The following is a 25,317-nucleotide window of genomic DNA, read 5'->3' on the forward strand; positions in this document are numbered from 1 at the left end:
ATCAATAATTATAAAATAAACTGTAAAAGTCATCAGAGGAAAGACAAAACTATTAGTTATTGTTACGATTAAGTATTATGATTTCTAACCGTAACACTGATCTAGTCTGGTTTTCTATAGTCGGATGGCTAGTAGAGTAGTAGAAAACAAAGAGCAATTGCTCAATTGGTAAAGAGGCGAATTGCTCGTACAAAGTCTTTTATAGTATTGTATAGGTACTATATATTTTTTCAGGTTACAGTTACATTAAAATACAGGTAAGTTGTACACAGGTAAGCCGCCAAAAATAATATAAAGGTACATAACGAAATATCTTACCTGTATCTGCAAGACAGGACATCTTCGGCACCTGCTGCTTCCTCTCGTCTTCCAGGTTGGTACCCTCCGCCTGCGCTGCGTTGTTTTGAGCTTTACTTTCATCCGTCTGAGACATGTCGCTACTTGACCCGCCAGGGCTGGTTGAAGGCTATTTGAAAAAAAAAATGTTCAAAACTCGTTTAATCTAATTGCGTACTTTAAAAACGAAATAGGGATTTGGTGGAATAAATAAATGGATGAAGTCAGTCGTTATCAGATGAGACCTACCGCATGACTGGTGGAGGGTGTGGCGGCAGAAGGAGGCGTGGTGGCTGACGCCGTCGGCAATGGCAGCGCGAGCAGCTTGCGCGCGTAGTGCAGCAGCTGCTGCAGCAGCGCGCGACGCAGCGGCGCCCGGCGCGTGCTGCCGGCCAGCACGTCGGCCAGCAGCCCCGACAGGCGCGCCTCGCCGCCCGCCGCGCCGCCCCCGCCGCCGCCGCTCTCCGCCCGCCAGCCGCTGCTTTCGCGCACCCACCAGCCGCACTGTTCCGCTGCGGACGAGAACGATTACGTCTTAGAAAACTAAACTGACTACATTTAACAACACATAATCGATTTTTTAAAGCAAACGATTATTTTAAACAAAGCAAACTAAAATTTTGTTGTCTTAAATTTTCGCGATTATTACACATTTAAATAAAACTTATACATAGACTACCCGTCTACCCGTGACCACGAACGCTGTAAAGTGCTCGAAACGTCGGGATGCCAAAAATAATTAATATACGCGATTCAAATCCGGTATAACTAGTTTTATTTAAAATTTTGTTATTGTTGTATTTATATGACAGTAAGTTGACTATGAGCATACCGACGGCCTCGATGAGAGGCAGCGCGTGGTGGACGTGCTTCGGGGCGAGGGCGGGCAGCAAGGAGTGAGCGGCGCGCAGCAGGGCAGCGTGCAGATCGAGCGCAGAATGCGACACGGGCGGAGTGTTTGGCACTCGTTTCCACAATGCCGCAAGGACTTTGAGCGATACGAGGGCTCCGGCTGCGCCTCGTGCTTTCACCACTCGAGAGAGAACCGACTGTAAAGCTGCTGCAGCACCTGCACCCGCACCGATACTTGCGCCACCCTGGTAGAATTATTTGCATACAATTATTTACTGGTAAATTAAGAATAAGAGGGAATAAAATAGAATATTAGAGCAGTAAAATAAAATTTTGTAATATTTTACTCACCAGATAAGGTTCAGAGGAGATAACCGCTCCATCAGCGGTGACGTCAATAGATATGAATTTTACGAGGGCAGGGACAAAATATTCGCATTCTAGGATTACGCGTCCCATCGTCTGAGTGCTGCCCTCCGTCTACAAAATATAATAATAAAGTTAGAATAAAAAATAAATAAATGCAAACAAACACGAACGAATAAACTGTTCTCACCAGTAATGGTAAACTTGCTACCCAGGCCAAAGCTTGCATCGAGAGCACCCAACACCTCAACGATATGTTTTCTAATCTGGAAATGATGATAAATATATAGTCCATTCCAATGACAAAAGGAAACATTCAAAACAAACCGTATTTTTCAATATTACAAGTGTTTTGTTGATAATTCCACTATAAGATTAGCTACAAACAGTTCTTGATTAATATATCTTCATTTGTAATACAACAATATTTCACTAAACTACATAGATCCACTTTAATTTCACTACCAAAGTAACGAAAACAGTTTTGTCGACATTCAAGACGCCATTTCTCGATGACGAACATTAAAAATAGAGACCTCAACTAGGCATGTTTGCTAAACGAATGTAGACGAATGAATTTATACAGATAAAAAATATATTATTTTAGTTTTAAAATTCATTATAGATATTTTTTTTAAATATATTTATTTAATTGGTTGTAATATATAATATGAATTATTTATTAGAAACGTAAAAAGTTACCTAACGATAGACAAAAAAGTTATTTTTATACAGTAAGGTTTTTACATAAAAATAATATTTTTACCAAAAATGTTAAAAGAATTATTTTACTTAAAAATAATCTCTTATCTCGAAATGTAGATCAGTTTTGTGCATAGCGATTTTATAGTTTTGAAAATAATACAATGTTAAGAAAGACATTCGTCTCTCATCTTTCGTATCATGTGCACGGATGCATATTCGGAATTCTCTGAAGTTTTTTATTACGACCTGACTTTGTTTAAACGGAAAATTACTTTTAAAATCAAAAAAATATATATCGTTCCTTAGCATTAATTACCCATTCATTCAATTATTTTCACCTCACTAGTCGAACGCAAATGACATAACAATTCAAGGTCAAAGTTGTTTATTTACCTTTTCTCCTCTTCCCATTGGAATAGACTATACATATATATTATATAATATATAGAGCGACGGCAACAAGTTGACCGAGAGCGGCCACCGGCTTGATACTCACTGCGTGAGCGCTCGCAGCAGCGCCGTGACGGTGTCGGAGGCGAGGCGCACCCGCGGCGCGTCGGCCGGCACCATCAGCGAGCCCAGCGACCACGCGCCGCCCCACGCCGACCCGTTCAGCGTCAGCCACAGCGACACCACGTTCTCCATCAGCGTGCAGTCGATCTGATTCAAATTCGAAATTCGTATCCCCCACGCTATGGTAACTAAAAATAGTTTGCAAATCGAGTCGACAGAATACGGTACCTGCGAGTGGAATTCCAACGCGAGATGCCTGAAGACATCGTAGAGGGTGTGCGCCAGAGGCGGATTGTGGCGCGCCTCGTCGTGCGCCTCGGGCGGCGAGGCGGCGTCGAGCAGCGCCGCGGGCTCGGGGGGGCCGCGCACGGGCGGCGCGCGCAGCGCCAGCGGCAGCGCGGCCGCCGTGGCCACGAGCACGCGCTGCGCGAACGCCTCGCCGCCCGCCGCCGCACCGCTCTCGAGCCGCGCGTCCACGCACGTCGATAGGCTGGAACGATTCATTTCATTCAAAAGAGTCCTCAATTATATCCTATAGTGACGATCGAGTCCTGAGACCACATACCAGTTGCTCCCGTCTGCGACGGGTTTCGATCTCGTCTCCTTTTTGACAGCTTCGAAGAAATATTGTGCGAGTTTGTCTTCGGATTCAGAATCATCAGATTCTACTACTTGAGTCAATTGACATTCCATATCCTCAAAGAAACCTGATGAACGAAAAAATATTGAATAGAATTTTATTAGATATCAATCAATAAATCAGGAAAACAGATGTACTTTCAGAAAGACAATAATTCTATTTTAACTAAAATTAATGAAATATTTATACAAAAACATTTCCTTACTTGAGGCTACGAGCGTAGCTCGGGTGTTTATTTTAGGTTTGGTAAAGTTTGTACTTTTGGCCAGACCGAAACTGTCTGCTAACACATCTGGAATACAAAATGGTGTGGTTATAGTTTAGCAAAGGTACCAAATATCAAAAAATAAGGACATTTAAAATTTTGCAAATACGCTTCCATACTGATGTATAATTCTTAAATTTATCAACTTAAATATATGGACGATTCTTTAGTTTTTCAATACAAATTATACACAACTAATTTGTATTGTAGTCAAATTGTAAAAAATAAATATTTAAGGTCACACATGCTGTTTTCTAATATTTTACCGATGGAACAGACCGCTAGTATAGCAATATTGCAATATATAGATTCATGGTACCCGCTACAGAGCTGAGGCGCTTGGGCGGCGTCTTGGCGAAGCTGGCGTCGTCGTGCGCGACGCGGATGACGCGCGACGAGCCCGCGCCGCCCCACTCCTCGTTGGGCGTGGGCGGCAGCTCGCCGCACTCGTGCTCTACTAGATCCTGCCAACGATTACTCACAATCAATCATCAGCATTTTTATAATTATTGGACATATTGGCGATAACACTACAATATATACTATGTTTCCATAATGTGATTTAACATCTATTAACCTGTAACAGAGTGGTGATGGCGTGACGCGGCCAGGGCGGAAGTGTCACGGCAAGTCGCGCAAGGCCCAAAATACACGAAGGCTCCAGCAGCGCTGCACCGCCACACAATGCGCAAAGGCGACCCACGACCTGAAAATCATAACATAAGGAACATTGATACCTGTCTGAAAACGTATATCATATGTACCACAAAATGTTTCTCAGGGCGATTCTGATAATGACAATGATATAACAGGATGTGGTTCACCGACCTTGGCGCATAGTAGGAGATGGTCAGCCAGCAGCGTGGAATCCATGGCCAGCATGTGTGTGACGAGCGCGTGTGCCAGTGCAGCGCCCAGCGCCGGGCTCAGCAGGCGCGCACCCTCATCCGCCCGGCTGTTGCAGGCGCTGGCCAGGCCGGGGCCGGAGCCGGAACTTTCCGGGCCGCTGCTGCGCTTGCACATCATTGCCATGCGCGCTTTCAAGCTGAGACGAGCGCGCTGTAGATTAAAGTACTCATTCAATCATGCAATCCATACTTTAAGACGCAACATTAATAATACGCAGTATTAAATATTTTTTTAAATCATCTTTGTATAATAAGGTAGGTCTATGTTCGTTAACTAGCCTGCTGTTCCTCTAGCGCTACTTGAATTCCACGACGTGAGGCCTCCAGCTCCTGCATCTGATGAAGCAGCTTCTTATGCAACTTGCGCCTGTGCAGCTTGCCTTCAACGGCGCGAGGCGAAGGTGTAGTGCTATCTGTTGGAGTCGGACGAGCTCTACCACCGGCTACCCAGTCCCACCTTTTAATCATAGTCAGAGAATTGGAATACATATATCATTATTAAGCGACACTTATTTTCTAATCGCAAATAAACAAATAGAATACGCTTTTTATAAAGTAACCTATGTCTGTATTACCGAAACGTACCGGTTATTTCTCTGCGTGGGCGGTGGAGTGGTAGCGGCGACGGCAGCGTCTAGTACGGAGGCGATAGCGGTCAGCAGCGCTGCTAAAAGCGCCGGCTGTGGCCGCGACCCGCGCAGCAGCTCCAGCGTACGCGAGCACAACGCGTGTGTTACACCGCCGCCATTGTTGCCGTGCGCATACATACTCTTTCGAGCCATATACATCACAGCCACTAGACATCTGCGAAAAGTAATAGCATGGTTATATTCATTATTTCATTATTCTCATTTCTTTTATTCACATTCATTTATTTATTACTAGCGGTCGCCCGCGGCTTCGCCCGCGTAGATAACGGTTCATAATCAGTCTTCTAATATTGTGATAAACCTCAAATTCGTGATCACAACACCTCAGCCAGACCAACATCAACCACGAATCTGATGAGGTTCTTAGGGTCGGAGGCCATTATGCCCTCTAATGACCGGAGTTAGAACATTTTATAGTTCTATCTTTTATAGTTTAGGCATCATACGCAAAAAAACAATTTTTTTGGTAGATTTTTTCCTTTTTTGTCCGAAAAACCCAAAATATCTTACGGAACCCTATTTTTTTCAAAATAAAATTTAGCCTATGTTATGCGGGATTAATTTAGCTTTCGAATGATGAAAGATTTTTTAAAATCGGTCCAGTAGTTTTTGAGCCTATTCATTACAACCAAACAAACAAAGTTTTCCTCTTTATAATATTAGTGTAGATTTTAAATTAACCAAAGTAAAAGTCTCTTTTTTCTAGATAAAAAAAAAATTGTAGGTAAGCTCGCAAGGCCGTACCTATCGAGCGGATGCGGCGGCGAGTCCCGGTGCGCGAAGGCGGAGGCCAGCGAGTCGGCCAGCAGCGGGCCCCACCAGCGCCACGCGCCGCACACGCGCGCCAGCAGCGCCGCCGTGCCCGCCGCGCACGCGCCGCCGCTCTCCCACGCCAGCGGCGCCACGGCGCGGCACCACTCGCCGCTCACTGCGCCGTATTGCTGCGACACGGACATCATTTTACACTCAAATCGAATTTACTTGGTGGTAGGGCTTTGTGCGAGCCCGTCTGGGTAGGTACCACCCACTCATCAGTTATTCTACCGCCAAATAACAGTAGCAGTATTGTTGTGTTCCGGTTTGAAGGGTGAGTGAGCCAGTGTAACTACAGGCACAAGGGACATAACATCTTAGTTCCCAAGGTTAGTGGCGCAGTGACGATGTAAGGAATAGTTAATATTTCTCACAGCGTCATTGTCTATGGGTGATGGTGACCACTTACCATCAGGTGGCCCATATGCTCGTCCGCCAACCTATACCATAAAAAAAAATAAAAATAAAAAATAAAAAATTCACTTCGTTATTTTTGTTCGTTTTATACATTTCTATGCTTACCACGTCACTCATTTGGAAAAGGAAGTACAATAGCAGATCGATGATATTCTCTATGATTACTCGAAGTTTGTCAGTCGAGGCCCTTTCTAGTAGCATTTCTGACGAAACGACCCCCTTTTTGATTGCCTCCAATACTTTATTGCTGAACTCGGGTGTATTCTGTAATCTTTTCAATATATTGGTGCAGTTGTGAAGTTGCTGCTGCAGTTCCATACATTCCTGGTAAGCGGCGATCACTTTCGGATCTGACTCGTTAGGTTGGTTGAGGTATGCCATCATGTGAGCTGCGTTACCGTTATAAAGGTCCAAGTATGGATTTAGTAAGTCCATCAGCTTCCCAGTGGCCAATCTAAAAAGACATAACATGACAATTTAAAATTTACATAAAAACTACATAATTACTAAAAAAAAATACCGTGTATTATAAAACGTGTAAACGTATTCAATTTGCTCTATAACAATTTAATAATAAATTATAGCAGTTTATACATATATTATATGTAATCGCTTAATTTTTATATTAAAACATGTTGAAAATAAAAAACACGTTGAAATTCAAAAGGCCAAAGCAAAACTTGCTAGTTGATTGTAAAAAGCTGTCATCAAAAGGTTTAAACATATCTCACCTGAATCTACAAGACAAATCTTCGTAGAGCGCCTTGAGCGCATTGATAGAAGCCTGCACGTTAGCAAATTCCGCTATCTCTCCGTAAAACCAGCCTAAAGGAATTTTGCATTTCATGGCCGACATGCCATACCGCCCTATAGTTGTTATCTGTTGATATAATTATTGGTTTATGCATTTATTTTATATTATAATATTGTAAAAGTGAACTTTAATTTAAACTTTATTAACTAATTTAAGATCATAATTATTTTATAAAATATTGTACAATGGAGCTAAGATATCAATCAAATCAGAAGATTTTTGTTTATGCCAATATATATAACAAATAAATGGAGTGGAACCTTCATATAGCGGCAGAGCGGCGGCGGCTGAATGTCGGTGAGCACGAGGTGCTTGGTGGCGATGTCAGTGGCAAATGCGAGTTTCACGCAATCGGTTTCTTCGCCCACAGACCAAATATCGATGCACAACGTCACCAGGTCAGAACAACTTGGTATAATCTGTTAAATATTAAAAGTTAATTTACCAATTATATGGGATACATAAACAAAAGAGACGAAGAGATAAATAGGCTAATGTACATTGAAAATGCCTCCCTAGCACATATAATATGAATAATTAAATATGTATTTTCATACCACCGCAAGCGAATTCATGAAGTTGAATTCATGAATTCGCTTATACACATACATACACGTCTTGACACCATCATGACGTGTAGGTTATTCAGGATCCACATGATCAACATTCATATGATTTGAATGCAAATAACAATGTATAGTACGACACAAATTAGATGTAGCATCGGAAAATGCAATAGAATGAAAATAAAACCGATTACTGCCGATTTACACAACCAATAGAAATAGCTCCTTATCGCGCCATTCGACGCTATTCGTCGCTATAAATTCGCGCGTCAGAGAAAGCAAGTGCATGTAAATCGACGTGTCAAATTGACGAATATATTAGGTCATATGATATTACAAGTTATTACGTTTGTGTAAAGATCATATTCGCATCAGAAATAAATTTTGATAATTTGGGATAGCATACTCAATTCGGATGTGATCGGTTTACAAATTTTGCCGATGCGACATCTAAGTTGTGTCGTACTATACATACACGTCATGACACAATCATGACGTGTAGGTTATTCAGGATCCACATGGTCAACATTCATATGGTTTGAATGCAAATAACAATGTAAGCGTAGAAGCGGTTACCAGGTCGGTGAGGCGCACGAGGTGTCCGAAGTCGAAGACGATGTAGCGGCGCGCGCCCGAGTGCATGCGCTCCACCACCAGCGTGTGCTGCGGCGCGCGCGTCACCAGCGTGGCCCACGGCACGCCGCACTGCGCGCACGACGACCCGTCCTGTACCGTCAGCATCGACATTCAATCATTTCATTTTTTTTTTTAAAACCGAAGATAACTCGGGGTAACTTTATTACTCGTATAATACTAATATTTTATTTATATATTTGTCATAAAATTTCAAGAAAACATTTGATTATGTTTTGAATTATTTAAATCAAATTACATTACCTTAAACAATTTTTCATCGGTATACTCCTGTTTGTCTTGTGGATCGCACTCCATCAAAGAACTCTCGACGTCGTCTAAAGAGTCTGGGTCCTGAGAGAATTGTTTCATCTGACCCTCCTTGACCACAGTCCAAAGCTGAAATTGTTAAATAACATTATACAATCTATTTGTCGTGCAGAGCGGTGGCTCCTCTCTCGCATCATAAAATATAATGATGCTACAATATTATTGTATTTATCGCTTAATCTGAGAAAGAAAAATTCATGTCAGCAATTGAATCCGGCGGTCTGACCTGGTGCGGGTCGGCCGAGTGCGCGCCCACGACGGCGGGCGGCGGGCGCGCGGCCGCCGTCTCCAGCTTGGTGCCGTCGGACGCCAGGTGGCACGACACGTGCAGCGGCGTGGCCTCGCCCAGCCCCGCGCCCGCCGCCTCCACGCCGCCCGCGCCGCTCCACGCGCCGCCGTTCTTGCCGCCCTCTGAGAAACACGAGCCGTCATTACATTTAATCTAGTTAAACTGTCTTTGGTTATATAAAATCATGTTTTATAGTTACTCAAAAAGAGAGGAAACACTATACTCGATGTAAGTCAAAATTAACCAAGCTACTGTTGTACACACATAAAAAATATTAATACGAAAAACGTCACCGTACAAAAATAATATCGTTCAAAATAACAAGACTTCGGTACCTGTATCGGGAGGCAAATTGAGCAGATCCTTGAGGTGGTAGTGATGCGGCTGCGCGGAGTGCGCGGGCTGGCCCGCGGCGGGCGGCGCGTCGGCGGCCGAGGTCCAGGGCGAGGCGTGCGGCGCGCCGGCGGCCCGCCACAGCTCGGGCACGTCGGCGCCGAAGCGGCGCAGCTCGAGCGGCAGGCCGTAGAGGCCGAAGCGCGCGCGCAGCAGGTGGTGGTAGGGGTCGGCGCGGGCGCGCAGGCAGCGCGCGGCGCGCTCCAGCAGCGCCACCGCGTTGGCCACGAGCCCCGGCGCGAAGGCGCGCGACGTGCAGTGCTGCGCGAGCGCCATGAGCCACTTGAGCGCGCCCGGGGACTCGCAGGCGCCCACGAGCGGGATGCAGGCTATGACGCTGCTCATTAGCGTCTGCTCGAATATCGACTTCCAAGGTTTCGGTAGCTCCTTCACTCCCCTATTCGCAGGAAAATTGAAGCTCATAATTAAGAATTACATCCGAACACGAATTTGTTTGATATTGTGTAGATGTTGTGTTCTCTTTTTAAAGATAGTATGAATAATGATAATGAATTTCACAAATGTTAAGTTAAACAATATTAACACTTACTCGCTTGTGATCAGCATGATTTTGACACACTTTTTCGCAAAGCTTCTGTTTCCGCACAAAATGCAGTTCTTGATTAAACTATCCGTGTGTTTCTCGATCACAGCTATACATTCCAACTGCTGAGTCTCAATTGGACTTTGGACTTCCTTGTCTTTGGCCTTCTCGGACTTTGCGAATCGCATACGCTGAAGCCGAATCGAGATAACCCAATTAATGAGATCCAGTGCAATTTTTCGTTTTTCTATATCTGCTTTGCTCACAGCTATTTCGCAGAGTGAATTCAAGAAGCTGTTAGACTCCAGCATAGCTATCCTCTGTTGCCTCTCCAGTGGTACGTCAGTATGAGGACATGATCGAACTGTTATAGATATTTGATGGAGCCAATCGCAACCAATAAAGCTAGACTTCTTCGATGTACTTTCACCTGATTTTATAGGACCTTTAGCCATATCTTTGGCTGGATCAAATAAAGTTTTAATGTGGATCAAGAAAGTTCTTCCTCTCGCTCTATACAGACGAGGACTCGTTAGTATCAACGTACCCGACTGTTGTGTCGTATCTAGTCCTGAAGACAGAAAAAGTGGCCCTGCTAGGATCTCAGCGTTATGCGCCTGTAGATATTCCTCACTGTTAATTGGGTTCTCGAGATTGGACATATCTGTGTCTACAGGAGGAAACCATACAGGCGAATCCGATCTTTGGCCAAAAGACGCGTCCTTTTTGTAACCAATTCCGTGCAAATTTTGTTTCAATAGCGTCACCTGTATTATTGGTAAGTTAATAGAGCTCGCTGAATGCAGCGTGAAGCTGAACTCAATGTGCGCTAACGATACACTGTAAGGCAATGTCAACTCTAAGACGTGTTCGTCCCACGTCGAGGATGTATTCTGAAGACGCCATGACCTGTTATTCTGATGTTCGGAGCGGGACCTTTGAGCAGGCGATAGCTCACACCAGAACCCTGGTACTACAGCACTGTATGGAACAGTAGTGTTCATACCGTAAAATCCTGTGAGGGACATAAGTGTTTCCAGATCAGTCATATCTAGCTCGGGCTTGTTTGCTATAATGACTGGCGGAGACGCTGGCCCGGAAACGTCGTCTCGCGGCGCTTTCGACAGCATGTCAAAATCTAAATTAGCCAGTTCATCTTCATTTCCGTCGCTACCAGAGTCTTTCTCGCCATTGTTTAATGCATAAAAATAAATAACGCCATGTTTTGTTGAGAGACTTAGGCGTTCAACGGAAGCACAATAGACGACTGACGTAAACTGACCCTTGGGTACTTTTTTCTCAGTGAGTATGTTAAAGTCGGGTAAGCCGTAGAGTCTCAAATCACCGTCAAGACCGACCACGGCGATGGAGTACTGATCATGTTTGTCGGCCGGCAGAAGACAAAGATCAACAGGACTTTCATTGAATGGCAACTCTTTGAATGATACGGGATTATCTTCTAGTGTAAAAATAGAGGTCTTATTATTGATTTTATAAAGAATAAAATAAGCTTTAATGTCTGATTTGTCAGTCTTATCTTGTTGGTCGGTAACATCGTCAACGTCCATCTTAGAGTCACTATCGCAGTCCGTTTCTTCTTCGCCTTTGACTTTAACGGGGTCGATACTGGACACGATTACTAATAGATGTTCTTTGTCTTCTGTTGGCAACAAATGAGTAACTTTATAATCTTCTCTTTGATTCAGTTTGGATGGAAGACTTAAGCACTGAACAGCTATTCCCTGCGTCACGGCCTCTTCTTGAGGAGGATCACTATCAAACCCGTCATTGTTACTGTGTACGACCGTTTGGGCGCCAACCTTGACTTCTCCGAAGTTCATTACCTTAACTTTTTCCGTCCCCTCTCCACCGTCATACCATTTCAAATCTGATATCTCCAAAGGTCCATTGCCAGTCATGTTTAGGTACTGAGTTATAGGATCTCCATGAACAGCGTCTGTTTGGTCAACGATTTTAGTGCCCACAGATTCCAAATGTCCACTTTTCCAACTTTTAAGTTGTGAAATTTTGCTAACGACGTCCTTGACACTAGCTTGCCCCGATTCTGGTATCTCAGGTAAGAGGGCCGTTGGCGGAGGCGGAGGTAATACTTTGTAATGTTTATTAAAATTAATTTTCTTCGGCTCCCATATCTTACAATCTTCTTTACTCGACGACGCGTTTAAATTAATTATATTACTTATTTGTTCATCTATACATTTTAAGCTGTTCGTGAACTGTGATGGAAGCTCTGTGTCCTCATCTGAATACTGAAGGCAAAGATCGTCATAATCTGATCTAGTTACTAGGCAGACTTTTTTACTACCCCCCGGTTTCGAATTGCCGCTACTATTCGACGTGTGAACGACTGTTGTTATTGAGCCAGCTAAGGAACTGTGGATGTCATATGTTAACAAGAATAACATTTTATTCGTAGACGCTAGGTTACTCTTCGCCTCATTCTCGTCATTCATGGCCTGAATACTCTCTTTGGAGCGATCCGGAGCCCCTGAATCGAAGAGTGCTTTACTCGAGTCCTCCTTGATAGGCTGGTTCGTGGGTGTGGTATTCGTTCGAGTGATCGTGACTGCACAGATTAAAGATGGCTTAGCTTTATTGGCAGTTGTCTCTTTCTCTGTGCTTTCTGTGTTTTGTGCTTGAGGATAAACCTCTTGTTGTGATGTCATCCCAACGAACGCCATAGCCGTAAGTTCAATGCCGTAATTGGCTAAAATAAATTTTAAAAAAATCAGACATAATTCTTAGGTTAAATATGATTTTAAAAATATATCCATAAATCAGTATCTAGTTTTTTAAAACATGTACGAAACTATTATAATTTTCTGTGAAATTATATAAGTTAAGTAAGGTAACAAAAAACAAAGAATTCTTTAAATAAAACAATATAAAAGTCACTTACAAGTGTCCTTTTCTAAACTAGCTGACCAAACTTTATTGCAATCCGTGGTCAAAATTCCACTAAAGATGGAGTCGTATGGCGAGAGGTGAATGAACTTGACAAGTTTGAGACCGCAGTCGAATTTCCAAACATTAACTTTGCCTTCCACTGTTCCCGTTGCTATTAAATCGCCTGTGTTTCCTTTTGAGACAATGCGGACGTTAGGGCATGGTACGGCACAGGCTGTGGCATTTGTGATCTGCACAAAACAAAAAGTTTTATAATTTCATAATACTTTTTACTACTTACCACTACTTGCATAAATAAATTCATAGTAGGACAATCAAAGCGGTATAAATTTACTCAATGAAAAATATAATTTGTTTAATAACATAATAATTAATGATGCACTGTATATAATTGAAAATATGTTAAAGACATAATTAAGATATGAAGCAGCCGCTATAACTAACTTAAAACTACTATACTTGACAATAAAACTATTAAATTACATTATCACTATTTAACACAAATATGATTATACAAGAATTATAAAAGAATTATAGAATATTGCATAGCTTTAAATATAACATACAACAGTGTTATATATAATAACTAAAGTGAGTTTTATTTCTAAAAGTGAGTTGTTCCTTCAAAATAAAAATTGACCATGCGATATTAAATTAATATCATCAAGCATTCAATAACCTCATGATAATGGACCACTCACCAGCAATTTCAATGAAAGATTGTATTAGCACGCAGCCTTAATTGATCAAAACTGCACTTGCCACATAAACAGTGAAGTACAGGCAGTCCTCGACTTACGTCGTTTCGACTTGCGACGTTTCAAGTTACGTCCAACAATGTTTTGACACTATTCCTCAATCATACGTCAATTGTTTCGATTTCCGGCATAGGAGAGATAGAGATTCACTTGTCGCGAGGTCAAAGTGTCATAGCAAGAAGAAAGAAACGAAGCAATCTAATATGTCTCGACTTACGTCGTTTCGATTTACGTCGCTTATTACTAGAACCTAACATGCCGTAAGTACGAGGACTGCCTGTATTCATAAAATAAAATATTCCGACTGACCGATATGGGCACGTTGTGCGTGTACTCGCCGCGGACGAAGGGGCAGTTGGGGGAATGGCGCTCGTGCTCCACCCAGGGCTCGTCCGACTTCTCCCAGCACACGAGGCACACCATACACGTGAAGCACATTGCGCGGTCGTCGCCGCTGGGCGACGGCTGGTGGTAGAAGCCCGCCTGCGCCATCCGTGCCGGTAGTGCCCATCTATAATAAACACAGGTTTATTTATGACTTCTTATGCAAGCCTTGAATGATTTTAATTTTATAAGTTTATTATAAAAGTCTGAAGAAATTAAAATTGATGATTAAATGCCTATGATGTCGTCCTTAACGATTTTAGCTACGGCAACAAAAATTACATGCAAATGAAAAAATGGCTTCACTTGGTTTCCAAAGAAAATATTATGACTTAAGTTTTCTATGTTGTCTTGGGTCTGGGTGTTTGTGGTACCGTCGTTACTTCTGATTTTCCATAACACAAGTGCTTTAGCTACTTACATTGGGATCAGAGTAATGTATGTGATGTTGTCTCATATTTATTCATTTATTCATAACCTAAATACTATTTTCCAACTAACCAAAAAATAAAACAATAAGGAATACTGATAAATTATCAATAGAAAAAAACCAATAACATCTTATCAGCCTGAATTGAGCGGGTCTCATCCTAGGACCTTGTGAAAAATGGCTTTATTATATAGCCAATAAAGTAGCAAAGCAGAAATATTTGCATTTAATATAAAAAAAAAATATTTAAGAATCATATATCATGTGATTCATGTGTATTATTTAGAAATAATTACAAAAATTTGTAATAATACAGAATACAAACTTGTAGTCCATATGTGGCCACCTCTTAAAGGTCTCCTTCCTTTCGGCTTCAGAGTACATTAAGGCCCTAGACTCTTCATCTCGTGTGCACGGCATAAGCTCATTAGCACGTTGGCCCACAGCTGATGCAATAGCCAGTGCTGGTACTCGGCGGCTCAGTCCTTTCAATTCTTGGACCACACCAAACATTACCAGGCGTAGTGTTGATTGTGAAAGAGTCATAGTGACTGTGCTCCACTGCAATTATATTAATATTTAGTACTATGTAAGAAATACATACATTTTTATTAAGTTTTAAATAAATTTCAAAATATACTTTTTGAGCTTTGACGCCTTTTCTAACTGGTTTAGAGTCTAGTGCATTTTTGAGTTCCTTAATAAAATCCGTCAATCCTTCGATGGAATGTGCGTCCAGGCTTTGAACGCACTGGTAGAGGAGTACAGCCTGCAATTAATATTATATACTTTTAAGATCTAATTTCAAGTTTTAAAATAACATTGAATCACCATACTATATGTATATACTTCAAATAAGGAATTATGTCAATAGGACTTCTGTAACAATTTGAATTTGAATTTTATGTAATAAATTAAAACTTAAATCAGTATAATACAACTATACATTTCAACAACAAATATATAAACTTATTTATTTACATTATAAATTTCTTACATAACTGGCAACTATTACATTCTGCTACATAGAAAAATAAGGAAACTACATATTGTAAAATTAATGCCTCTGTTGATAGAATATTTGAATCTTGACCAAACATCACAACTTCAAATCATAGAAAACAACAATGACTCATAGTGTTTTTTGTTTGTGCTTACAAATTGATGTTCGGGTTTCAATGAAAACAAAACAGGAATCAGGAGACATGCATATGCCAGCTGAAATTCTGACACAACCATATTCAATAACTCTCCATATCAAACAATACTTTTCTCAAGTAACTACTTGAGAATTCTTATACATTTAGATATTTAGATACTTTTGTATCAATAATAAATTTGAACTAGCATGAATTTCAGTATTTACTTATTTTTATGAAGCAATCAAATACAATTTAATTAATAATAATTATAAAGTACACAAATATGAGCAATTAAGTTGATTTTAAATAATGTAAAGCTAAAACAAATTAAGTAAAATGTATAAAATAAATTAAAACATTATTTTGTAATTTGTAACTTTAAAATAAATCAATCCTAATAAAAAATTTAACAATAAAAATATATGTAATATTGATAGTTAAGTTAATAAAACATAACTAGAAAATGTCATGCAGTACAAACTAATCAAAAGTTTATTGAATATAAAAACTATACATACATACATACATCAAAATATTATAGTTAAGTTATAAAAACAGTAATAATATAATAAAGAATAGCTATATATGAATAGTTGTTACATTTCACGACAAACAATTGTAAACTTAAGTGTCCAGGCAATAAGAGACGACCAAATAAGTAAACTATTACAAATTACTTGTTAGAATTATTTTGAAAATAAATAATAGACAATTTTTCTCTTCAGCAATAGCAATAAATTTATCTGCTATAGACATCATTTGAAAATATACATATATATAATAAAACAGTCTTCATTATTTATGTTTTACTGGTCTCATATATTTTAAAATGTTTTGAAAGTCTTGTATCACATCCTTTAATATAAATCGATTTATGTTCATAGGAGCATTCCAAGCTCCTTTTAAATTTCTTAACCAATGATATAAAAAAATAAATGGGCGCAGCGTGTTTAGAATACACTACATTAGAAATGAATGAGTTAGATATAAGCGCAGAAAAAATTGCAGAAGTATACATTTTCGAATGCTTACAGTCATAATCTGCCTTTAAAGTCTGAGGTGTGATTAAAATGTTTAATATCTATGATAACTTATTTCAAATTAAACATCAGAACATTCAACATTTAGTTTTATGACATCATTCTCACTTATTGTCTCCCATTTATGTAAATGCAAATAATAAATTTGTGTAACAAGTAATCTTGTTTATTGGTGCTCGCATTGCTGATATAATTGATCACAATTTCATTTCAATAGTGGTAGCATCATTGCAAAGCACAACAGTTAGATACTAACTTAAAATTCTTATAAAATGTTAAAATGTGTTTTAAATAAGATTAATTAAATGATTAACTATTAAACATAAAATGTAATTTATGGGATATGTACTTACTATTTAAAAATTAAGACACTCTTTTTGTAATTTATGCATCCTTAAAATTAATGGAGTACAAACCTCAGATAGGACAAGTTCAATTTTGACATGGCTATCAGGCTGAGACGAAAACAGGGGCCGTTGTAAGGCAGTGTGGAGGAGTAACACACCATTGTAGTCGGTCCTGGCGCCGATCCCACTACTATCCCAGACGAATACCCTGTCGGCTCCTGAGGCGTATTCCACACCCAGAATTCCCCCATCGTCTAAAAACATAACGGAAATACGCTATTACATCGATAGCCGGTGTTTTGCGATAAGCAACAATCCAATATAATCAGAATTGTTTACTGAGAGCTGTCAAAGTAAGACAATGTAGGGCACGGATAATTAAGGTAGATCGAGCACAAAACCCTATACATCCGTTTCTTATGGAATACCAGTATTAAAAAATAGCAATTGAGAAATTGTATTACAGAAAAAAATATTAAGAGCTTACCCGCTGATAGACAAGAGGATTGAAGAATCACACCAGAGTTAACATCCAAAACGTGTACACGGCCTTCATCAGTAGTCACTATTATTATGTTTAAATTACTGTGATACGTCAATGAAGTAACAGGAAAGATCATACGTATATAACCATCTTCTCGTAATATCAAAGAATCATCGCCCATCGTGGCCGTGAACACATCTGTCTATTCTACGTAAACGCCATTTGTAATTATATTTTTTTTATGTCAGATATTTTACACAAAGTGGCCAGACTTAAAATTTATATTAAACATTATGGATACCATAAACAATTACTTTACTATATATTTGACTATTTTTTTAATGTAAAAGTAATTCCTATTTTTACATTCAAAAATAAATATCTTGAAAATAAATATAATTATGTAGTACAAAAGGTTTTTATTTTATTTTATTAAGTTGTTGTACCTTTTATTTAGCTAGAAGAAAATACCTTTACTTAGAACTTAAAAATAAAAGTCATATTTAATAAAATAATATATGTTGGTAGGGTAAGGTCCGTCAAAGAACCAAAGTTATCGACATAGCCCACCGGATTAGTAAGCTGAAGTGGCAGTGGGCTGGTCATATTTGTCGTAGAACCGACAACCGTTGGGGAAGACGTGTTCTAGAGTGGAAACCGCGTCTCGGCAAACGTAGTGTAGGACGTCCTCAGGCACGGTGGAGTGACGATATACGCAAGGCGGCAGGCAGGAGCTGGATGCGAGTAGCCGGAGAAAGACCACAGTGGCGTGCGCTTGGAGAGGCCTATATCCTGCAGTAGACAACAACACGCTGATGATGATGATGATGATGATGAGGGTAAGGTGAGTGAAAATCAAATTAAAATATTTTTTATTCAAGTAGGATTATAAAAGCTTTTGAATTTTCGGGTACAGTGTTGGATAAAATGTAAAACTACAACATTTTTGGAAAGTAGATTCCTTCGCCAAGAATCTGCGATCAAAAATCAAGTTTCGGCAGCAGTCTCGGTTTCGACTAAAATGGGCCCTAGCCCGTAACTTTTGCCGAAACCGAAACTGATTTCGGAAGTCGTTGTGCACGTTCGCCTAACTTCGTTCCTCGTAGCAAAGCTTTGGCGGCCGCTCGCGATTCTGTTCGGTCGCGCACCGTTCATTACGTTACGTTGTATAAACTTATTTCATTTGTTTTTCATTCCGATGATCCATTGATATATTTTGTTATATTCATTTAATATTACAGTTTTTTTTTTAGAAGTCAAATGTCGCAAAGAGAAAAAATGTTTCTATTTACTGTCCTAATTAATGCAGAATAATGGATAAAATGCACTAAATTTCAGCATTTAAAGGAGTTTTATTATATTTGACCATCTGAGTTTCGGTTTCGGCCAAAACTTAAGCCATGGCCGAATATTCGGTTTCGGTTTCGGCCGGAAAACCACTTTCGGTCATACTCAAGACTGGGTAAAATAATACGTCAATTCTAATAGCAATGATGGTGCACACGGGGAAAGAAGAGATTGCTATATGTAGAAGACAGGGGTTAGCAATAACAATATCACATGTATAACATATGCAAATGTGGGCATTAACTCGTTAATTCTGTTACATTAGTCGTTTATTGAGGGTGAAGCTTAAGCATATCTTAGGACTCTACTTCCAACGATGTGACGAAGTGTTTAAACTACGAGATCTTAACCACTAGGTGCATTGTTGTGCCCCTTTGGCCGAATCCCTATTACCTGGAATTTAAAAAAAAATGAATGGTTTATGGAAGACGAAGTATGCCAGCTGGTTGCAGCCTTTCACCCAAAGTTTCGACTACTGTGGCTGCAAAAGTATGATAGCTGCAGTTGAATTCTCAACCGTCAGGAAGCTCATGGGAGGAAAAGTTGAAGATGCTCTGATTAAAGAAAGGAACAACTGCAAATGCTATAAAAATATATTTAAAATAACATCTGAATTGTTTGATCGTTTCAGTCTTTTCCACGAAGTTATCGTCTCTTAAAACAGTTTCCTCTATATAAGATGAGTCCAGTATGTTAACATGCATGATCCCACACTAGGTCAACGTTTCCAGGGAACCAGTGTCAGTGTGTGAAAAAAACATGTGTAAACTCTGTAGTGGTAAATAACTTGAAGTTAACAATCAAACTCGTACTTAGGGTACAGTACTCGAGGAATGATAATTTTTGTCAGATTAATCGATTCAAATCTTGTAATTAAGAAATTACAAAAATTCTAGATAGCTAAGGTATAAAGGTGAAAAAGTCAAAGATGGAAACTTTCATAAAGACAATAAATCAAAATGTAGTTCTCTAAAATATCTACTGAAAATTCATTAACAATCTTTATTGGATAGTGGATACGTAGTTCACATAATTATATCATGTTTTAGTAACTGTACTGTACGTAAATTTTCACAAAGTATTTTATTTTTATAATCTAATCTAATAAATAATATAAATAAATCTAAATCTAATCTAAATAATAATCTTTATTAAAATAAATAAAACATTTTTTTTGAAAAAAATACAAAATACGAGTAAAAAAATATATAAGCATAATATCCGATGTTTCTATTATTATCTACGGCCTTCGAAAATGTTCATACTTGTACGCTATGCTATACATTTAACCGAAAAAAATATGTATAGAAAATTGATTTGTTTTATCTCTATTCTATATATTTTTTAATAAAGTGTAACTAAAGAAATGATTTACAGTAAACTTATATCAAATAAAAAATATACAACTTTGTAAACAAACTTTGTATTGATGATGATAAAGAGATACTAATGAAGTGAGTCTAGATTACTTAGCCCAGGATCTAATATTTTAGCGGACAAACATGATCACTACTGTACTTGTAACGAACATTGTTTATTACTGAAAAACACTGATATTTGTTAAAAACGGGGGTAAAAAGTCAATGAAGGATTGCAATTTAATTTATTTCAACAATAACAAGTCTTTTCTGTGACCTTCTTACTATCCATCTGTTCAGAAAATGAGAACGACACTTATTCATTTCACTTTTACTTTTTACGGTAGGTGGCAAAATGCTGCTAATAGATATAGTAGTTACAAAATTCAACAAACAAAAACAACCCTTTCCGATCATCCCAAGACGCTGCAAAATCACACGGTAAGTTATTTTACCTTCCTAAACAAACCCACAAAATTTCACTGTGTTACGAATTTCTTACGGATTTTAAGCTTTATTGACTGGACTATTACACTCATACTCTTTTAAGACGGCCAATCCGACAAGTACAGAAATTGATAACGTTTTCCCTTGAACATAGGCTAATTTTCAATAATTTAATTTTGTAGGTATAGGCAAAGAATTAATTACATAATTTGTTTTTTCTTTATTTAATTTTGAATTTTTTGTCCTACACGGGTAAGTTAGTCCCATTGTACCTTATTCATTTTGTTTAAAAATTATTTACTATTAATAGCTATTAGATAGAACTCCAGGAGCATCCTTTATCAGAATCTGCTTCAATACTCTGAATAAAAATCAATCCAAGATCAAACGATGCTTTTAAACTAGGTAACAGTAATTTTCTCGGATTCTGAGTCTTGTCACATTCTATCAACAAGTGATGTAATATGATGTCTTCAAAACTTTCTATCGAGTTTTGACAAATTAACTTTGCTAACAGTTATCAGAAATAAAACTGCCGTAGAAAACTAATCTATTCCGTATTAAGCATATGTATATTTCACGTAAGTGATTCGGTTGCATTCCTCATCCTGAACGGGACCCTGCTAAAATTTATAAAATGTTTATAAATTTAAATGTTCTATTAATAGTTTATTTCATATGTTTTGTCCACCAAAGTAATTTGTCTAGTCATACTATACTAAAATATTTAAGGTTTTACAACTGCTGTAATTGTATATATATGTCTTTCAACGTTTTTTTTCTATGACCTCTATTGAAAAGACATATTTTGGACTTTAATGGATATACTTCTAAGTCTATCTGAGTTAAAATAAAAAAGATTTAATATAAGATATTTTTTATAACGATTTAACATTTAAGAAGATTGTTAAGTCTCATATAAAAAACAAATCATCAGCATATTGTGACAGAGTTAATTTTATTAAGTAACTAACGACAGATGATTATGCATAAGAATATGGGGTAGTGCTGCCAAGACCGTCATGCTTCGGTCAGATGTGCTCTTTCTAACCAGATCAATTCTGAAGGTTATGATTGCAAAACCTAGGCGTTTTCCTACCTCGACTCTGTACAGCATATGCCCGGTGCATTCCGTGCGTCAAGTTTACATACTTTTGACAATTCTGCGGAAGCATACACATATATCCTTCGATCCTAGACTTGCTCAGAATAAGCGTAGAGCTGATCATGTATGCAAGACTGTTTCAAGTGTATCTTCCTTGACAGACCTACCTCAGTTCAGTGCTGTAAAATAAAATAAATAAACGCATAAATATTTATTCACTAATTAAATTTCAATGTATAATAAAACTAAGTAACTGGCTTCTTAATCTAAGTTACGATGAGACTGAAAATTTAATTAAACCCATAATCTGACGATCCCCTACCTTCGATTCCTCTACCTATAATTTTACAACACATTAACTGAATAATTATATGGTCTGAATTTGTTTTAAATAGCTTTGTTTTTGTTATTAATTTTCTTTTAGAAATGTTATTTTTACAACTAATATTATATTAATTTATTTCATTAATGATGTAACTTATTAGTTTTAAGTATAATACACTAAGTGTAATATTACTTAATTCTTAAAATTGTTTTGGCTAAATCGATGTTACTATTTATTGATGACTTTTATTTTATTCTTTATTTGGTGATTTTAGTAATTTTATTTTATCTTTTTAAATCTTGTAATCGGTCAATTGAAAATTCTTTAGTGTTTTGTTGTTTTATTTTTCTTTTCCACCGACTTCAAAAAGGAGGAGGTTATCAATTCGTCTGTACTTTTTTTTTATATTTCTTACCTCATAACTTTCCACTGGGTGGACCGATTTTGATATTTTTTTTTTGTTTGAAAGGTAGTGCTTTCCGTGGGGTCCCTGTTTTATGGTATAGGTTGGCGGACGAGCATATGGCCTACCTGATGGTAAGTGGTCACTATCACCCATAGACAATGACGCTGTAAGAAATAATAACTATTTATTACATCGTCAATGTGCCACAAACCTTGGGAACTAAGATGTTAAGTCCCTTGTGCCTGTAGTTACACTGGCTCACTCACCCTTCAAACCGGAATACAACAATATTGTGTACTGTTGACACCGGTTCCAAATATAACAATAACGATAACTACGTTATATAATCGTAAATCGACTTTTAAGTAGTCTTATATTTTTCATTTCATTTTACCTGGGAGGGCTCTAAAAAATATCTTCCATATGCAATTATTTATCTATCTTTTTTTGTATTTATATATTATGTAACAAATATGTGCAATTTAAGTGTCTTAATTAATATAGCAATGTCGCTTTGTTGGCGGGCGTAAATAACTACACCACAGTTTTATTAATATCGCAGTTATTATCGTTCACATCTTGTTTTTGTTCAAAAGGATGCTTAAATAAATAAATTATAAAATAAAAAAAAAAAATTATAAGTTAAAACATTAAAAGTAAGCGGTGATATCAGGTCACAGGTGTGCTAGACCTTTTTAAAAATCTACTAGTATAAGATATAGGTATTTTATTTTTTTGTACAGACCACTCTAAACGCTTAGCAATTATAATATGAAATATCTTACAAATACATGACATTAGTGAAAGAGGTCGGAGTTGTACTACATGTACATAAGTATAATCTCCTTTGGGAATTGGTAAAATGTCGACATTTCGCCATTGTTCTGGGATAATACTAGTAGAAAAAATTAGATTATACGTGTGTATTGCCTAGGCGCGAAATTTCACGTGGAGTCAATACAAATCTTTGCCTTGGGTATGGATATGTCCGCAGCTTTACTTATCTCTATTTCGAAGAAATCGCACATGATTTATTTGTTTGGTTGTATTTTTACCTAAAAGTATATCAGAATTACTATGAAATAGATTAATGCAGAACATTCATTCATTCCGATAAGCATTGTAGTCTTTAATAGATACTATGCAAATTCATGTAGCCACGTTTCATTAATTATAGCTACCTATACGAATTCTGTTGTGAATTAACAACGCATCAAAACTAGCCAATTTAAGGCACAGGCTCAGTGCATTCCATTGCATAAATCATCATTTTCAGCCTTATCCATTAATAAGGTCTAATAATAATCCTCCATAAATTTTTGCTCTTGTAAATAAATTAACTACTTTTTTTTCTATTCTTCAAATAAAATCTTTACACAAATATATTCTCTTCACATTTTTGGTTAGAGCTCTTACTTCTTTAAGTAAGTTTCTAAAGTCTTTTTTTTTTTTCTTTTCACATATTTTCTCAAAATTATTGTCATAAGCTATTTCGTTTTCTATTATCTGTTCAAATGGATGGATGTTCTATTAGGTTTTGTTTTAGGATTTTCTTTTTTTCTTTCTTGCTTTTTCTTCCAGAGCTCTTTTCTCCCACTTCTCCCCCTTCATTCTCATTCTCACACAAAGAACACTCCATTTTTATTACTTGCAACTTTGTAGAGTTTTTTTATTTTGATATCGAATGTGAGATTCATCTATCTTTTTGTTGGATGGTTGTGTTCTTGAGATACGATATTATGTTCATTCTGAGAGCCCATGGAATCACTCATTATACGATTTCAAATAATATAGGTATGTTATTTTTTTTCCTCTTTATTACTGTGGCTAACACTCAACCGGAATTTAAAATATTTAATAATTGAAAATTTTGAATTTCGAATTCGAAACACTGAACTGTAAAATGACAGGAACGAATCGATCACATAAAATTTTATTACACTTAAATTTTACGTGTGATGTGGGTTATTATATTACCAGCTATATATTTTTATTTTTGACTTTTTATACAATAGGATACAATACATTTTACGAGCAAAAGATCTAAATCAAAATAAAAAACTTAATTTCGGTAGGCTTTTTCAAGCCCCGGGTGAAACTTAGAATTTTGGCGAGATGTCCGAAGGTGAAATTCAGCAGCCGGGATTAATCCGAACAATTCCTCGGAACATTCCCCGTGAAAAATTCGGTAGAAGATGCAGAGTGATCCAACATCTCTACGCAAAGCCAAAGGATCAAGGAGATCGGAAAGGGCTTGATCGTCGATAACTCGAGCCGCTCTACGTTGGATGCGGTCAAATGGAAGGAGCTGGTACTGGGGAGCACCCGCCCAGAGGTGAGAGCAGTACTCCATGTGAGGCCGAATTTGCGCCTTGTAAAGTTTAAGGCGATGGGCCGACGTGAAATACTGTCTCGCCTTGCTGAGCACGCCCAGCTTTTTTGAAGCCAATTTGGCTTTGCCTTCCAATTGACCGCGGAACTGAACGAGGCTCGAAATATCAACGCCAAGTATTCCGATACTAACTGTAGCGGCTATCGGAATGTTCTCAAATTGTGGAGACGTATCTCCACGATTTGAGAACATTCCGTTAGCCGTATTGTCGTAACAAATGGTGTTTTTTAGCGGTAAACGCGCAAACTTGCGTCTTTTTGGGGTTGAAATGGACTAAATTTAGCCGGCCTCAGTTCGAGACTTCGTTTAATGAAGACTCGATTTCAGACACAAGTTTGTTCCGGTTCTCTTCGACGTTTTCCCGAGAAATATTAGCTCGGCCGGTGTATA

At 38.2% G+C, this 25,317-nt stretch overlaps 1 protein-coding gene across 2 annotated transcripts in view; it reads right to left on the minus strand.

Moving 5' to 3' along the window:
* LOC124538421 (baculoviral IAP repeat-containing protein 6) overlaps positions 1-17,784 on the minus strand; it is a 33,235-nt gene extending 15,451 nt beyond the window's left edge. For both annotated transcript variants that reach the window (XM_047115476.1, XM_047115475.1), the window contains exons 1-29: positions 17,551-17,784; positions 17,133-17,317; positions 15,175-15,303; positions 14,860-15,095; positions 14,030-14,231; positions 12,955-13,192; positions 10,041-12,762; positions 9,433-9,887; positions 9,035-9,219; positions 8,743-8,877; positions 8,422-8,571; positions 7,540-7,698; positions 7,197-7,345; positions 6,571-6,919; positions 5,980-6,176; positions 5,171-5,389; positions 4,865-5,042; positions 4,506-4,736; positions 4,255-4,383; positions 3,997-4,141; positions 3,618-3,704; positions 3,338-3,479; positions 3,001-3,262; positions 2,756-2,919; positions 1,745-1,820; positions 1,540-1,668; positions 1,169-1,433; positions 586-848; positions 319-466 (exon numbers count right to left, since the gene is read on the minus strand). In XM_047115476.1, the coding sequence (XP_046971432.1) occupies positions 319-466; positions 586-848; positions 1,169-1,433; positions 1,540-1,668; positions 1,745-1,820; positions 2,756-2,919; positions 3,001-3,262; positions 3,338-3,479; positions 3,618-3,704; positions 3,997-4,141; positions 4,255-4,383; positions 4,506-4,736; positions 4,865-5,042; positions 5,171-5,389; positions 5,980-6,176; positions 6,571-6,919; positions 7,197-7,345; positions 7,540-7,698; positions 8,422-8,571; positions 8,743-8,877; positions 9,035-9,219; positions 9,433-9,887; positions 10,041-12,762; positions 12,955-13,192; positions 14,030-14,231; positions 14,860-15,095; positions 15,175-15,303; positions 17,133-17,317; positions 17,551-17,728 (8,107 nt within the window). In that variant the 5' untranslated portion in view covers positions 17,729-17,784. The remainder of the gene's footprint in view (positions 1-318; positions 467-585; positions 849-1,168; positions 1,434-1,539; positions 1,669-1,744; positions 1,821-2,755; positions 2,920-3,000; positions 3,263-3,337; positions 3,480-3,617; positions 3,705-3,996; positions 4,142-4,254; positions 4,384-4,505; positions 4,737-4,864; positions 5,043-5,170; positions 5,390-5,979; positions 6,177-6,570; positions 6,920-7,196; positions 7,346-7,539; positions 7,699-8,421; positions 8,572-8,742; positions 8,878-9,034; positions 9,220-9,432; positions 9,888-10,040; positions 12,763-12,954; positions 13,193-14,029; positions 14,232-14,859; positions 15,096-15,174; positions 15,304-17,132; positions 17,318-17,550) is intronic.
* Between the last annotated feature and the right edge of the window lie 7,533 nt (positions 17,785-25,317).

This window comes from Vanessa cardui, chromosome 20 (genome assembly GCF_905220365.1).
Source record: "Vanessa cardui chromosome 20, ilVanCard2.1, whole genome shotgun sequence".
In the NCBI taxonomy this organism is placed as follows: Eukaryota; Metazoa; Arthropoda; class Insecta; order Lepidoptera; family Nymphalidae; genus Vanessa; species Vanessa cardui.